We start from the raw sequence: 17,397 nt of genomic DNA, 5'->3' as shown, positions 1-17,397 counted from the left end.
GCCAGATATACAATTTGTTGTGTGTTTGTGTGCGCGTTTTCAAGCTTCTCCTCGTGTTTTACATCGTCAAGCGGTCAAGTGAATAATGAGGTATTTGAATCATACACTTGAGTTTGGAATTTGGTATTCTACTTCATCTTCTATATGCTTAAGTGGATATTCCGATGCTGATTTTGGTGGTTGTAGAATTGATAGGAAAAGTACTAGTGGAACATTTCATTTTCTTGGTACATCATTGATTACATGGTCTTCTAGGAAACAATCTAGTGTTGCTCAATCAACGGCTGAATCTGAATATGTTGCTGCTGCTAGTTATTGTTCACATATTCTTTGGCTTTTATCTACTTTGAAATATTATGGTCTTACTTTTGAGAAAGTACCTATCTTTTGTGATAATACTAGTGCTATTAACAATGCTAAGAATCCTGTTCAACACTCACGCACAAAGCACATTGATATTCGTTTTCACTTTTTGAGGGATCATGTTGACAAGGGAGATGTTGAATTGCAGTTTTTGGACACAAAGTTGCAACTTGCTGATATTTTCACTAAACCTTTGGATTCTAATCGCTTTGCTTTTCTTCGTGGTGAATTGGGAATAATTCATCCTTTTGGCATGGTTTGAGGGGGAGTTTGTACCTCATAGTTTTATCAAGCAATAATATGACAATGAGAAAATTAAGAAAAGAAAGCTTTGTTTATACATATGGTATTTTCTTGTGCATGCTAGCAATATTTTGAAGGTTTATTTGTCTCTAGCATAGCTTGTATGTATTCTAGTATTTTCATGAGATTTAGATTTTGCTTTTAAGGGAGATGATGCATGACACTTAAATTCTATACTTGAATTAAGCAAATATGCAATGTTGATGCTAGCATATGGTTTGATTTCTAAATGCTCTATATATATGCTTTATTAATTTGTTATTCTACAAATAGTTTAATTGCTCATTGTGAAAAAGAGAATAAAAATATAAAAAAATGAATATCGAATCCTTGGAAACAGTCTTGACGACAAGGACGTATTTAATGTGAGCAAAATAATGGGTGCTGAATCCCTGGAAACAGTCTTCACGACAGGGGCGTACCCGGAATAAAAGAGAAAAATATGAGCAAACAGGCTCAAGAAAAGAAAAAGTTAAAAAATTCTCTTGGTTATTTTGTGCTAAAGGTTATTTGAGAAAGAGTGATAAATGCAGTAGGTATATGTGTTTAGTGTTTATTTTTCAACCTATGTGCTTGTTAAGATATTGCATTATAAATCGTATGAAATCATGAACTTTGATAGTTGATTCAAGCTTAATTGTAAAATCTTTGGTTCATGGTTATACTTTAATGCATGCTCGTTATGTTATCGATGGGTTCATCTTCTTTTTATTGCAACACATGACATGATATGCTATATGTATGCTAAGCTCTTATATATTAATGACCATACTTTCTATGCTTGATGAAATCATTGTCAAAAGGGGAAGAAGAGATGAGTTTTTTGGAGAAGCAAGGTGAAAATTTTCGAGTTGTTGAGACGGTGAAATTGGGAATTTCTCTCTTTTTAAAAAGGGGGAGAAGTTTTCTTTTGAATTTTTTAGCACGATGTGTACGTTTGTACGAAGTGTATTTTTTACCACTTTTGTTTTTATTTTTCCAAACACTAAAACATTTTTGATGGGTTTGCCAATGTGTTCATCAAGGGGGAGATTGTAAAATCAAAGGTGTTTTTGATTATTATTCTGTGATGAACAATTGGCATCGGAGATAATTGGTTTTGTTATTTGGAATTAATTCACGAAGTAGTTTTGGAGATGATTGGATTTACAGGTGAATCTACAGGTACTGCTGTTATTTCATGTGACCGGTCAGACCGGGTAGTGTGTGCCGGTCAGACCGGCGGTATGCGCGCGGTCAGACCGGCCAGCCCGCGGTCTGACCGGCCGACTCTGTGTCGGTTTCGGTTTCCGATTGTTTGTTTAGATATCCGTGATTATTTCAGGATTATGACTTCTAGATGGATACTATACATATGTAATTCTGTTGTTTGCTACTAATGAGACAAGTTGGAGATAGCTTGGTCTCGGAATATGGTTTCTTTGTTTATTTCATGAGTAGGTGACTCGATGTCTCGGGAGAGTATTTGCGGTGATGGACCGGGAGTCGGCTTGGGGATAAGACGACGTCGGTGGTGGTCAGAGATCATGCGGGATACTTAGGCTAGAGTTGATGCACGTGGTTGATGGAGATTCCATATGGCATACGATGGAGGTATTGTGTGCGTATGGGATGCGGAGTCGAATTTGGAAGGAGTCCAAATTTGGTATGATTGGTTTTGTAAAGTTTGTTTCTTGTACTATAGGGTTTACTAAGGTGTTTAGGACTTCTAGTATGAGTTTGGTTCGTGGCTTTAGGCTGTCTATCTCGAGTATAAATAGAGGGGGAGCGTGAGGCTTCCCGGTATCGCTGTTGAGAGCAATTGAGTTGAATTTTGAGTTAGGGTTTCGAGTTTAGTCGAAATTTTTGTAAGGAGAGCTGTTGGTGCAGTAAACACAGAGAGAATCAATAAAGTCGTCATCTACTTTAAGAGTTCTTCGATTTGTGTTTCACCGGGTTTCGGCGGTCTAACCGGCGATATACCGGTGGTCAGACCGGCGGCAAGCGGCGGTCAGACCGGTGGTGGCGAGACGGTCAGTCCGGCGGCGGCGACAGCAAGCGGCAACTGATCTCGGCGGTCAGACCGGAGATCTAATCTCGATCAGATCGACGGCAATCAAGCGGTCAGACCGGCAGGACAACTTCGGTCAGACCGCGATCCGTCGAATTCGAGGGTAGCTTTTATTTCCGCTAAAAGTTTTCAGTTTTTGGGTATACCAACCATTCACCCTCTCTGGTTTGATTAGTTATTGTGATTTGATTCTACGACATCGCTCCACACGGCGCTACCGTCGCTGGCCCTCCACGTGGCCGCTGGGGAGTGCTGGTCTCGTTGTCGCGGACTCATCAGAGATGGCGGCGTGGATTATTTATTGGTCGCGCCGACGGAATGCAGCCATCACAGCGAAGGGCAAAAGCGTCAGTTCACAGCTTCCTTAATTTCTATAAAGCTATCGGAAACATCAAGTAAAAAGGAGGACGGAGTATTTACATTGTATATCCTGATCGACACCTAAACCAGCAAGATTAACCATCCAGTGTCCTACGACCTCCGTCCTAGAATGTAATTATTTTTAGAGTTAGACACGGTTATTAAGAAAGTAGGTAGAAATGGATGATGTAGGATTGCGATTGGTTGAGTAGTGGAGTAGGTGGGAAAATTGAATGGTGGAGGGTTCTGATTGGTTGGGAAGAGAATGTTGGTGGGGAAGTTGTTATATTTTGGGACAAATCTTAAGAGCTAAAAGTTGTTATATTTTAGGACAGATGGAGTATTTATTAATCATATGGGTACAATCAATACCTAAATATTTAATATTTTATAAGTTCGTACGATTGTACCCACATGATAAATAAATAAGTTTATGTATCGTCAATGCAGTTTATACGTAAATAAATAATATTTTAATTTTATCGTAATACTTTGTAATACTTTAAGTTATTTTTTAAAAAAAATTATCAGTGGCCAAAGTTATAAAAGTTCGACGGTTCGAAACATTAAGAAATTATAAAATCCAATCCATCTCTTGTTTTCTTGGGTGATGCAAGCTGCAAGCATGGCACGTGTCAGCTGTGAACCGGTGGTGCTTCTGGTTGATTGGCTCGCTTTCACTGGCCGAGACCATTGGAGCAGAGCACAGCACCAGTTCGTTTGTAGGTGACCTGCACCTTTCTTGTTTTAAATGCCTTAGCCAGCTGGCCAACCAATGAGTCCGAGTGGTAGCCTATTCATGCATGTGTCCTGGCACGAGGTTACGGTGGACGGCTGGTGACGTGGGCAAATGTGGTACGGTGGACGCCACGGAGTATAACGGAAGCATATATTTCCTCCGTTTCACAATGTAAATCATTCTAGCATTTCTCACATTCATATTGATGTTAATGTATTTAGACATATACATTGTGAAACGGAGGGAGTATCTGACTTGTCTTGCATCAATTGAGGCAGTCGTGTGAGGGCCTACGTCGGCTCCGACATGTCCTTGTAGATCGACGTATTCATTGGTGTGTAAGGCTGTGTTTGAGGAAAAGGAGATAGAGAAGATTGGGAAGATACGCAAAACGAGGTGAGCCATTAGCGCATGATTAATTGAGTATTAACTATTTTAAACTTCAAAAATGGATTAATATGATTTTTTAAAGCAACTTTCCTATAGAAACTTTTTGCAAAAAATACACCGTTTAATAGCTTGGGAAGCGTGCGCGCGGAAAACGAAACAAACAAACTCCCTGTCACCCCAGAACGAACGCAGCCTAAGACACTACTTGGCCACGATGGGTATGATCTAGTCGGATTTTTTGTGGAGGATATATTAGTTCGAGAGTGGTCATTTTATGATAAGGTGCTCGGGGTGGTGGATAATACTAAGCTGTTATTTTTTACGATGTCTTTGATGAACATTGTGGAAATACTCCTGCTTGAACGCTCGATAAAAGATAGAAATATCAGGCGCTCCTCAATTCTCACCACTCATTTCATACCTTGCTCTCGCTCTCCCTCTCTTCTCTCGCTCCCTCATCTTCCCCTCTTCTATGGCCATACGGTGACTGCAGGCAGGCATAGGAGGCAAGGCCCCTCTCCCTCTCTTCTGCCACTCCCTCCTCTCCCCCTCCTCCATTATTAGATGGTGAGCACAAGCAGACATGGAGGTGATCTCACAACGTTGGGATGAGCCCGAGGTCACTGTGGAGCTTGTAACTTGGGATGGTTAGATTCATTTATGTGAAGCATGAGTGAAGGAGGTAGTTGGGGGAGAGGATCTAGCGGTGAGGGTGGCGCGCGACAATGGCATGGTCACTGGTACTGGGGAAGATGATGTTGAGGCGGCGCCATGTAATGATTTGTCTTGAGGTCCCAGATCTAGGCGGCGGCGGCTCTTCTTCTATTCTCACGTTCGAGAAGGTTGGCGTGCTCGAGGATGACGTTGTCGCTCCACCGGCAGGAGCGCACAAGGGAGGTGCATTAGAAAATTGGATGGGTGCATTGTGAATTTTAAATGTTTCAGTGCATGCATATGGATGTTTCAATAGTTCGAGAAAATTGTTGCAGTGGCTTTAGCTGGTTTGGTTGGGCCATAGATGAGCAGTAGACAACAAGGAGATTCACAAATTAGTTGACAAACACTTGTATATTATATACTACACTTGTTAACAAATATATAAATGTTAATTCAAACACATTTCAAAATAATCACATCTATTTCAAATGATCACACGTACGTTGATGCAAACACGAGAGCATAAGGGTGTGTTTTGTTCACACCAAAATTAGCACAATTTTCACAATCTACCATGACACCTTTGCTTTTACTACATTTGGGGAAAAAAGCACTTCATTGATTTTCACAATATCTTCCATTTACTCAACACGACCTAAAGCATCTTTTAGTTTCATCTTGTTTAGTGTGCATGTTGAGCAATCCAAAACATCATGTTGTTGTTTTAACTTTTTGGCACAAATCATGTTAAACATCAAACTAGCATGAAAAGCAATTTGATATTTTTGCAACAACTTTTTAGTCAAAAACAACTCATCCAAAGTGCGTGCGTGCAAAGCAAATCCAAGAGCTAGAGAAGATCTATTTTTCAAATCATGTGCAGCTTTGACATATCTAATTTTAGAAATCTCATTCATTAAAACCTCACAACTTTTGCAATCATCATCATTGGGAATAAGAGATTTTAATCTAGCAACTTCAAAGTTAAGAGATTCAATAATAAACTCCTATTTTCTATACATCTTCTCACACTTCTTATTTTTTGCACTCAAAATAAGAATAGCTTCCTCAAAAGAACGGACCTCATTGTCTTCACACTCTGAATCCGATTCACCAGGTGCCATGAAGCAAACACCAGAGATGTTCTTTCCCTTATCTTCATCTCCACTTTCACCATCTACATCGCTTAATGGCTCAAAAGCAGCATAGACTTGAGTCAAAAGCCTTCTTGAGAGTCTCTTTGATCTTCTTCCCTTTGAATGTGCTCTTCGGCTTGTTATCATTGGTCTTCTCACCACCATTTTCTTCCTTCTTATCTCTCCCAAGCTTAGGACAATGCGAACGAAGGTGATCAGACGAACCACATTCAAAGCAACGATTTGGTCCACCTCTTTTCCTGTACCTAACATTATTCATAGCTCGAGAAAATTTGTTAGTAACCAAAACCAAATCCTCCTCCTCGAACTGTTCGAGTTGCTCATCGGAGATGGCATTAATTAAAACAAGAATAGAAGACTTCGATGAAGGAGCACCAACATCCAAAAAAGTCGAGGAAGAAACCAAAGCACTAAACTTAGAATCAACTTTACGAGAAAAGAATATTCATCTCATGTGTTTTGAGTTTTGTGTAAAGCGAATCCAAAGTCAAAGTAGACATGTCAACGGACTCCTGAATAGCTGTAACTTTCATCTCCCAAATAGGCATGTCAAGACCATTCAAAAAGTAGCGAGAAACCTCAGATTGTGTATAATTAACATCATAAGAAGAATCAACAGATCTAAGATCACTCAAAATTTTGTTAAACCTAGAAAGATCGTCATCCAAAGCTTCTCCAGGTTTCATCCCAAATTTAATGTACTCCTTTTTGAAAAGATCCCGACGAAGTTCTTTAATATTGGTAGTTCCTTGATGAAAATTACTCAAAGCAATCCAAATCTCATTGGCGGTTTGAAGATGAGAAACACGATCATCATCCGAACGAGAAATCCCACTCAAAAGAATATTGGGAGCTTTGCAATTGTTCAAATTCAGTTTTTAAAGTAGCAGTATTAATTTGTTCAGGAATCACATAAGGATTAGAAACTTTTCTCCAAATATCAAGATCCTCAGCCATAATATAAGATTGCATTTTACTACACCAATAAGAAAAATCCGTTCCATCGAAAACATGGGGCTTAGTTGTAAACTTATTAGCCATGGCAAAAACTCTAAATCGGTTAAAATCCAAAGAAGAAAACAAGGCTCTGATACCACTTATAGGATCGAAATACAAGAACTAAGCCAACCAGAGGGGGGGTGAATGGTTGGTATGCCAAAAAACCCAAACTTTTTGCGGAATTAAAAGTTACCCTCAAATTCGATGGATCGCGGTCTGACCGAAGTGGATGCGCCGGTCTGACCGCCTGGAAGCTGTCGGTCTGACTAGAGTTGATCGCCCGGCCAAACCGCTCCAAAGTCGCCTCTGCCTCCTGTTGCCGTTGCCGGTTTGACCACAGGTATGCCGCCGGTCTGACCGCCGCGATGCTGCCGGTTTGTTGTCGGTTAGACCACCGAACCCGATGAAACACAAATCGAAGAACTCTCAAAGTAGATGACAACTTTATTGCTTCTCTCTGTGTTTACAAAGTGCAACAACAGCACTCTTTACAAAAATTTCGACTAAACTCGAAACTCTAACTAAACTATCAACTCAATTGCTCTCAAAAGCGATACCGGGAAGCCTCACACTCTCTCTCTATTTATACATGAGGTAGGCAGTCTAAAGCTACGAACCAAACTCATACTAGAAGTCCTAAACCATCTACGAAACCTTCTCGTACAAGAAACAAACTTTACAAACTCCAATCATACCAAATTTGGACTCCTTGTAAATTTTGTAAATATTGTCCCCTTTTTTATTATTATATTATTAATATAGCGCAGTAGGAGCCTCTCCTGCTGTTTCACATCAAAAAAAATTTGGACTCATTCCAAATTCGACTCCGCATCCCATACGCACACAATACCTCCATCGTATGCCATATGGAATCTTCACCAACCACGTGCATTGAACTCTAGCCTAAGTATCCCGCACAATATCTGACCGTCACGGACATCGTCTTATCCCCAAGCTGACTCCCGATCCATCACCAGCAATACTCTCCCGAAGCATCAAGTCACCTACACATGAAACAAACAAAGAAACCATATTTCGAGACCAAGCTATCTCCAACTTGACTCATTAGTAGCAAATAACAGTATTACATACGCATAGTATCCATCTAGAAGCCATAAATATGAAACAATCATGGATATCCAAATAAACAACCCAAAACCGAAACCAACACAGAGTCGGCCGGTCAGACCGCGGGCTGGCCGGTCTGAACGCTCGATCACCACTGGTCTGACCGGCACACACTGCCCGGTCTGACCGAACCCAAATCACAGACATCAGTTCCTATTCACCTGCAAATTTCAATCATCTCCAAAACCACTTCGTAAATAAATTCCAAATATCAAAACTAATAATCTCATATGCAAATTGTTCATAACAGAATAACAATCAAAAACACTTTGATTTTACAGAAGTTTGATTAAAATTGAAACGATGTGATGTAAAAGTTGAAAGTTGAAGAAAAAGTTGGGAACTAAACCAGGGCCCTGAGGGTGGCGTGCGACAATGGCGTGGTCACTGGCACTGGGGAAGATGATGTTGAGGTGGCGCCATGCAATGATTTGTCTTGAGGTCCCAAATTTAGGCGGCAGCGGCTCTTCTTCTATTCTCACGTTCGAGAAGGCTGGCGTGCTCGAGGATGACGTTGTCGCTTCACTGGAAGGAGCGACAAGGGAGGTGCATCAAAAAATTGGATGGGTGCATTATGAATTTTAAATGTTTCAGTGCATGCATCTGGATATTTTAATAGTTCGAGAAAATTGTTGTATTAGCTTTAGCTTGTTTGGTTGGGACATGGATGAGCAGTAGACAACAAAGAGATTCACAAATTAGTTGAGAAATACATGTAAATTATATAGTACACTTGTTAACAAATATATAAATGTAAATTCAAACCCATGTCAAAATAATCACATCTATTCCAGATGATCACACGTACTTTGCAAACACGAGAGCATAACGAACAACACATGGTCCAGGTGATAACGCGTTCGATCCGTCATATCCAGATGTCAATAGATAGCAGGCAATATTAAATGACATGGCAGGCAATATTAATTTCGTGAAATCGACAGACAATTTTGCCCTTCTGGCATGTTGTTAGCAACCAATCAGAAAAGGGCCATGTTTTTCATATGTTAGACACATGTTGAGTGAAAGTTCAGCTATAAATACCCCTGCTAGATAGCGTCTGCCTCCACGCATCATCCATCTTCACGAGCTAAAAACCTCACTACCACAACAAGCATCTTGGTTTCTGCTAAAACAAAGGTCCCTCTCTCGCTCTCTGACACACACACATTCCTTCTTCTTTTCTTTTTTTTTTGTCTCTCACATATACACTTTTTTCACTCTCTAGAGTGAATTTTCTTTGCATGTATATAACAGTCGAAGTGATATCATGTTTTCATTGATAATACCTTTAGTATTGCCGTATGAGATGGTTTAGTAAAGAGAAAATGCTAATTAGATTCTAGCAATATGTTCGGATCTACATACCACGTATATATAACGTATTGATTGCTCAAAAAACGTACTACTTATAAAGGTGGAGATCAGATATACATATGCTGAAAGGCTTTAACTAATTAGCAGTTCCTTTTTCATTGTAATTTATTTGTCGCGTGAAAGATTTTCAAAGTTTCATTTCCAATGCATTCTTAATTTAGAGGAAGGATAATAGTGAGCTACTCCATAAGCTTATATGGAGATAAAGATAACTAAAAATAAAAATAAAGGACGTTGGATCTCAAGCAAGAACTAATTCTACACATGCTCCAAGATAAACACATTAGACGTATAAGTGTGCGAGAGGAAGAAAAACTAAATAACTTTATAGCTAATATATTTTGTTTTTGTCTCTAATATAGGTTTATAACTAGCAGTGAGCTTATATTATTAAACTTGCTCATAAGAATTATAACCATGAGTATTAATGAGGGGGCCCAAAAATATCTTTAATTTATTTTTACTGCAATTTTTAAATGCATTTGTTTTACTTAATCTTATCTTACTTCGTATAATTTTATATGTTAGTTTAGTAAATCTTTATTGATTGTAAATTTAGCTTATGTATTGGTTAAAACAATTTATTATTTAACCTTTTGGCTAAACAAAGATTGTGTTTAAATTAGTGAAAGATGGAAGCGATGAGAGTTGTTAGATTTTCGTCTCAAGGGCGAGAAAAATGACTAAAACTTAAATTAAATATTTCTCTCTATGCGTTTTCATACACATATTCTGATATATCATTGTGTATTTCTATCTTTTGCTGTTGTAATAGAACTAACACACTCTTTCATCGTCCCTTGCTGTCAGCAGACTTCATTATATTTCAACAATGGATTTAACAACAGGAGCCATATGGTTGTTCCTGGCTCAACTGTTCGTCGCTGCAACAATGTTGAGTAAGATTGCAACAAGAGAAAGAACAAGAACCACTGGCACAAAATTCTCTAGACCACCGCCTCCACCCTTGGCCCGTGGAGCTCCTCTTGTAGGGGTTTTACCATCGCTTCTCGCCAATGGCCCGGTGGAATTCATCCGCCACCATTATGAGAAGATGGGAAGCGTTTTCACTGTTAGCTTGCTCCAACAGAAGGTGACTTTCTTGGTTGGGTCAGAGGCGTCAAGCCATTTTTACAAAGGGTTAGATTCAGAGATCAGCCAGGATGAGGTCTCGCAATTCACCATACCAACCTTTGGTCCCGGGGTCGCTTTTGATGTGGATTATGCCACTCGACACGAGCAGTTCCGGTTCTTTGGTGATATCATGAAGCCGGCGAAGCTGAGGACTTACGTTGATCTCATGGTTGCTGAAGTGGAGGTAAGCAAACGAGTTTTTGGCATGCACATTTAGTGTTGACATGTTGCTTTAGTGAATAAAAGCAAATTCACTACGGTAATAAATTAAAATTATATCCATATTAAATTTTACCGTCCTTAAAAGTTAGCGGTATATGCATCAAATTTTACCATAATAGTTTAAGTACCTTGAGATACATGGAGTTACTAAATTTTATAATACAAAATGTGGTAAATTTCGATGCAATCTCAAGGGTTGATCGTAGAGTTAGGGTATATTTGGTAGAGCTCCAATTCCTAAATTTAGCTTCAGGAGTTGAGTCTGGAGTTAAGTTGTGGAGTTATCTAACCCAGCTCCATATCTCTACTTCATTTTGTGAGTAGCTCCACTCCCATTTTACGTGGAGCTGAAACTGTTTAGCTGAGCTCTAGCTCCAGAAGAGGTGGATCTGGAGCTGTGCCAAACAGGCCCAAGATATTAATTAACGTGGTATGTGTCTATATACGCATTGTGCAGGGTTACTTTGCAAGATGGGGACAGTCCGGCACTGTGAACATGAAGCAAGAGTTTGAACAACTCGTCACCCTCATCGCTAGCCGTTGTCTACTAGGGGAGGAGGTCAGGGACAAGATGTTCGACGAGGTCTCGACGCTCCTCCGCGAGCTCAACGACGGCATGCGCCTCGTCACCATCCTGTTCCCGCGCCTCCCCATCCCGGCGCACCGCCGGCGAGACAGGGCGCGCGCCAGGCTCGGCGAGATATTCTCCGACATCGTGAGGTCCCGCAGGGGCAGCTCCGGCGGCGGCGGCGGCGGCGGCGGAGCCCGGCACGACGACATGCTGCAGTGCCTGATCGACGCGAGGTACAAGGACGGCCGCGCCACGACGGAGACGGAGGTCGCCGGGATGCTCGTCGCGGCGCTCTTCGCCGGGCAGCACACGAGCTCCAGCACCAGCACCTGGGCCGGCGCGCGCCTCCTCACCAACCCCGACCACCTCCGCGCCGCCGTGGAGGAGCAGGCGCGGCTACTCCGTCGGCACGGCGGCGACCGCGTCGACCACGCCGCCCTAGCGGCGATGGACACCCTGCAGCGCTGCGTGAAGGAGACCCTGCGGCTCCACCCGCCGGCCCTGATGCTGCTGCGCCACGCGCGGCGGAGCTTCGTCGTGCGCGGCGGCAGCGGCGAGCGCGAGTACGAGGTGCCCGAGGGCCACACGGTGGCGAGCCCGCTGCTGCTCCACAACGCGCTGCCGCGGGTGTACCGGGACCCCGGCGAGTTCGACCCGGGCAGGTTCGGCGCCGGGAGGGAGGAGGGTGCAGGTGGGCTGGCGTACACGGCGTTCGGCGGCGGGCGGCACGCGTGCGTGGGCGAGGCGTTCGCGTACATGCAGATCAAGGTGATATGGAGCCACCTGCTGCGCAACTTCGAGCTGCAGCTGGTGTCGCCGTTCCCGGAGACGGACTGGACCGTCGTCATGCCGGGGCCCAAGGGGAAGGTCATGGTCACTTACAACAGGAGGAAACTTACCTAGTTATTATCAGTTAAAACTGGAGGTATAATCATCGTATGTGTTTAAGCATGTGTAAAACATCTCATCATGTATTCTCAACTAGTACATAACTCATATCTATCTCTATCTTTTCTCTACTATTATAAAAATTGAAGATGTGTTTTTACCGGTGCTTTGGTACGTCATATGTGTATGAGTCAGTTTTTAATTAAGTTTGTTCGCTTTTGGAAATACATATCCGTATTTGAGTCAGTTTTTAAGTTCGTTTGTTTTTAAAAATACAGAAGGAGTCGTATAAAAAATCTATTTAAAAAAAACTCGCATGTTAACTTGAGATGATCGGACTCTTAATTGTAGCTCATGATTTTCTAAAATACTTCTTATATTTGGGACGGATGGAGTATATCCAAGCAAATTCTGACTGTGAATTTCACCTTAACTAAACTATATAACCCTAATAAGATTTAAATAGACTTCATCAACGCACGGGCAATTTTTGTAGTAATAAGAAAAAAAAATAGGGGAATTGCTAACTGGCTGCCTGCTGATTTATTTTTGTTTGCCGGCCGTTTTTTTGGCCCGTTGGATTTTGTTCACGATTTGTGCACCCTTCACGCAACCCAAATACCAAATTATGTTTCACGCAACCCATCCCAGGTAACACAGCCCCGCGCCATGTGTCACGCGGTCAAGCATTGCTTCAAGCAAGGAGAAAGGAGAGGCAGAAGCAGCGTAATCGGCGACGACGCCGTAGCTCCAGCACAGCTCCACCATGAAGTCTGCCCCCCGGTGGATGGCTCTGCATTGCAAGCTTCGGACCGCGACTCCGCAAGGGAGCTGAGTTCCCCCGATGGGCAACGGCGTGATGGGGATGGCTTCTCTTAAGCAGGGGCGGAGCCACTTGCTTGTTTTACTCTGGTTTGAATCAAATTTAGCTTGATACGGGTGCCTAAATTTCAACTGACAGAGTATATATATGGTGAAAATAGACAAACTATAGCTAAAAAATTTTTTGAACTGGATTCCTGGGCACCCCCTAGCTCTATGTAGCTCCACCCCTGCTCTCAAGTCTGTACACGAGGACACGAGGTAGCCATGGCTGTTCCAGCGGCCGACAGCGAAGCCCCCATGGAGCAGTTCATGGATGCAGCCATGGTTCTCTCTCCGGCGAGTGATGCGGCCAAGAGTTCGTTGAATCCAGCCGCTGGTGCTCTGAATCCTGGATTAGCAATTACTAGCTATGATGGCAATCGGGCGTCAATCTGCTCGTGGAGGTATAATTTGTCATCTATTGTCGAAATGCTAACTTGCCATTATCCCCCGTTTGTTCATTTATCAGTAGAATGGTTGTTCCCTGTTTGTCCAAGTAGAATGGTTCAGAACAACAGTACAAGGTCCCTTTCTTTGATTGATGTTTCTTATTATGAGGACATGCTTAATGTTTGTCACCAGATCTGTTTCATCAGATATGTTTGGGAAATGCATACGTGAAGTTCAGATTAGTTTTTTTTCTTACTGACAATCTGTAACTCTGTTTCTGTATGCGGAAGCCTTTTGTTCTGTTGGTGTATAAGGATTTGTTAGTCTGAACTCTCAAGATCCGGTTTACCACATGATTCTGATTTTTTAAATGCGATTAGAGCTCTAATCCGGTAGATACAGGACGCCGCAGTGCGATGAGCACTGATGCTTTACCTAAGAGCTTATCATGCTTTGTGCGAACAATTTTTTTAGAGAGAGCCAACAAGGCATACATTTATATTTCCTATATTCGCAAAAAATAATGTTTTTTTTTTGCGTCTGCTCAAGTTTTATTTTCATCACCTTTATTACTTGTCTTCCTCTTACATGGCTGATGGCGCCTTCTCCTTTGTCCTTTTAGCACCTAGGTGCTGCGGCACCTAGGCTAGCATCCACACGATAGCAATAAGATTCGTGCACACCTTCACACATCATATAGTGTATGTACAGGTAGCGTCGTATTTCTTTTTTTTTTTTTTTGCGCACGCATCCAAAATACACCTGACCCCACCGTCGACGCTGACGCCGTAGCAGAACTTGGCGGTGAGCTCGAACACCGCCGCGCTGCCCGGCGTGCCGTGGAGGCCGGCGCCAGCTTGCCATCCTTGGCCTCCGCCATCGCCCGTCGGATCTTGCTGCTCCGGAACACCAGCTGGAGCATCTTGCCCACAAGGAGAAGAAAGAAGACGGAGGAAGAAGCAAGAAGACTGAAGGGATGGAAAATGTCACGACGATGGCACGGTTTCAATTTTGCAAAATTGCAATGGAACCCAACCGATATCGCGAATAGTAGTGGCATTTTTCTAAATCGGTAAAGTTGCAATGGCATGGATCAAATTAACCCTTTATCTTTTGCTTTGTCAACAACCGTTTTCACCCTCGGCCTGCCTTTGACTTCTGCCTTTTCTGGATCCTTCAGTTGTATTGACGCCGTGTTTAGTTTCAAAAATTTTCTTCAAACTTTCAACTTTTCTATCACATCAAAACTTTCCTACACACACAAACTTCCAACTTTTCCGTCACATCGTTTCAGTTTCAACCAAACATCCAATTTTGGCGTGAATTAAACACACCTTGAGTTAGATGGATCTGCCCCTTGGGATGCATGAGCTATTCTTGGGGCACCACGTCTGTTGGAACGTTTTTATTGAGTTGTGTTGATGCACTGCCCAATTCTTGCAATTTTTTTTCAGTTTTTTAAACTTCTCAAAATAAGTGGTTTTGTCATTTGTCATTTGTATTTTGTTTTTGACAGTTTTTAAAATTTTGTTAGAGGTGGGACCGTCCAACAGTGTGTCTTACTTTTTCTTTGAGCAGGGGAGAGAGAAACTATACTCTTTTCATCACTTATTTTTAGATGTCTCAAAATAAGTGGTTTTGTCATATTTGTATTTTGTTTTTTTAGTTTTTAAATTTTTATTTTAGGTGGGACCGTTCCGCAGTGTATCTTATTTGTCTTTGTCTTTGTCAGTTTTTATAAATTTGTAACATATTAATCAAGCGGGAAAATACCGTGAAATTAATGGATTTGTGTGTTTTTGTCAGTTTTTACAATTTTTCTAGTACAAATTAATGAAGCTGATGCGCTGTCTTCGTGAAAGCAACTACGAAATCATATTATTTAGGTCTAGCCTAATTCCTGCACCACTGAAAATTATTTAGGTTATGGCCAGTGAAACCAAAAGGCAAATACAAGTGTGCAGTTGTCATCTACTAATGTTACTTGGTTTTGTCAGCTACTCCCTCCGTTTCATATTATAACATTTTCTAGCATACATAACATCTATATGAATGTGGGCAATGCTAGAAAGTCTTATAATTTAACGGATGAAGTACTTTATAATTCTTAAAGATTTTCTGGTGTAATATAAAGAAAGTTAACCTTTGTGAAACAGATGATTGAAGCTACAACTAACAAGGGCTTTCAAAATGCAGGGGTTCAAAATTGGTAACATCGGTGGATGAAACTTTTTTATCAAGGTAATTCTGATCTATAGTGTAGTACCACAACTAGATAAACTCACCCACTATTTTTTCTAAATTTTATCTTTTGGATGTGTGATGTGAAGAAGGTTTGATGTTAGGGGGGTTGGATGTTTCAGAAATAACATTTTGAATATGCTAGCACATTAGCGATATAATTTATTTTTAGATGGATGGAAGGATTTAGTACAATTTTTACCAATCCTTATGTATATATATCTTTAATTTCAAGCTTCAAATGATGGTGATGTAGAGGTTGACCATGAGGTGGTGATAAGCATAACATTGACCATCGATTAGGTAAACAAAACGTATGGTTAATCTCAACTTGATTTCGAATGGATGAATATATACAATGCACATGAGATTGCATCACCAGTTGTCCCTTAACTTTACATCGGGTTTGTATGACATCCCTAATCCCCAATATTAGAAATCTTCACCCCTAAACTATACAAAACCGTGCAATTTAGATCCCCTAGCAATATAAACCTCTAGTTTAGCTGACGTGGCATCCTAGTCAGAAAAAGGATCCACATGTAAGTGAGAAAACCCTACGCCGATCTGGTGGGCGGTGCTGCGCCCTTGGTCATCGCCGCCACCTCATGGATCTCTGCCGCCATCTCCCGGATGCTGCTTCACTGCCCCGAGCTTCTCTAAGCCGCCTTTGAGCGAGGAGATCCCGCCGCCGGCCAGTCCGAGCCCAAGTCGCCCGCCCAACGCAGTCTTCTCCAGGCCGCATCCGCCTAGATCCCGGGGCATCCCCATCCGCCTGTGCTACCGCCAGGGGACGAGGCTCTCCTCACCACCCGACGACCTCAAGGCCCGATGCCCCGTTCGCTGTCGGCCTCCCTCACAATGCAGGCCACCTCCAGCACCTCTCCGACTATCATCGATGTTCGCCGGCGCCATCGTCCGCTCTCCACCCGGGCCGCTGCCGCCAGGGGCCTCAACTCCACTGGCACGGCGCCCGTCGCCGGCCACCTCCAGCTCCTCTCTGACTATCATCGACGTCCGCCGGTGCCATCCTCCGCTCTCCATCCGAGCCGCCGCCTCCACCGGGCTTGTTCGCTGTGCTCCTCCCCAGGCCACCAGTGCCCCTTCCCGACGTCGCCCCCGCTGGCGTCCGCTGTCGAGGCCGCTGCTGACGTTGATCCAGACCGAGACCCGGGTCGACATTGCCGTGAACCTGAGAGGGAGTGGCGGCCGGCCGCGCCGGTGGGAGAGGGGAAAGTGGAGGCCGGCGAGCCTGGTGTTGACGGTTGTTAAGTACAAAATTCTCGCCATCAATATCTGCATAAGACCATAAAAGTATAAGATATTCAATATAGTGGTAAGATTTATTTCTAACAATTTCCACGAGTGTTGGTGTATATTTGTATGCAGGATGCAACCCACCAAAGTTGAGATGAAATATACATGAAGGATGAGAATATAACTTCCATATCCAAGCCAATGGAGTTTTGAGCCCATAAACCCAATAAGATGCAATCATTTGAAGAACATACAATGGGGCCCACATATCAGACTCCAGGAGGAAGGGCTAGGCCAACAAAGCCGG

At 42.5% G+C, this 17,397-nt stretch overlaps 1 protein-coding gene across 1 annotated transcript; it reads left to right on the top strand.

Moving 5' to 3' along the window:
* Positions 1–9,212: 9,212 nt before the first annotated feature.
* Positions 9,213–12,584, top strand: LOC4338097 (obtusifoliol 14-alpha demethylase). Its single transcript, XM_015782671.2, has 3 exons — positions 9,213–9,286; positions 10,337–10,841; positions 11,337–12,584. The coding sequence occupies exons 2-3, from the start codon at positions 10,356–10,358 to the stop codon at positions 12,351–12,353; spliced, it is 1,503 nt and encodes a 500-aa protein (XP_015638157.1). The 5' UTR covers positions 9,213–9,286; positions 10,337–10,355; the 3' UTR covers positions 12,354–12,584.
* Positions 12,585–17,397: the final 4,813 nt, after the last annotated feature.

This window comes from Oryza sativa, chromosome 5 (genome assembly GCF_034140825.1).
Source record: "Oryza sativa Japonica Group chromosome 5, ASM3414082v1".
NCBI classification, from domain to species: domain Eukaryota; kingdom Viridiplantae; phylum Streptophyta; class Magnoliopsida; order Poales; family Poaceae; genus Oryza; species Oryza sativa.
This window is presented reverse-complemented; position numbering and strand designations above follow the sequence as displayed.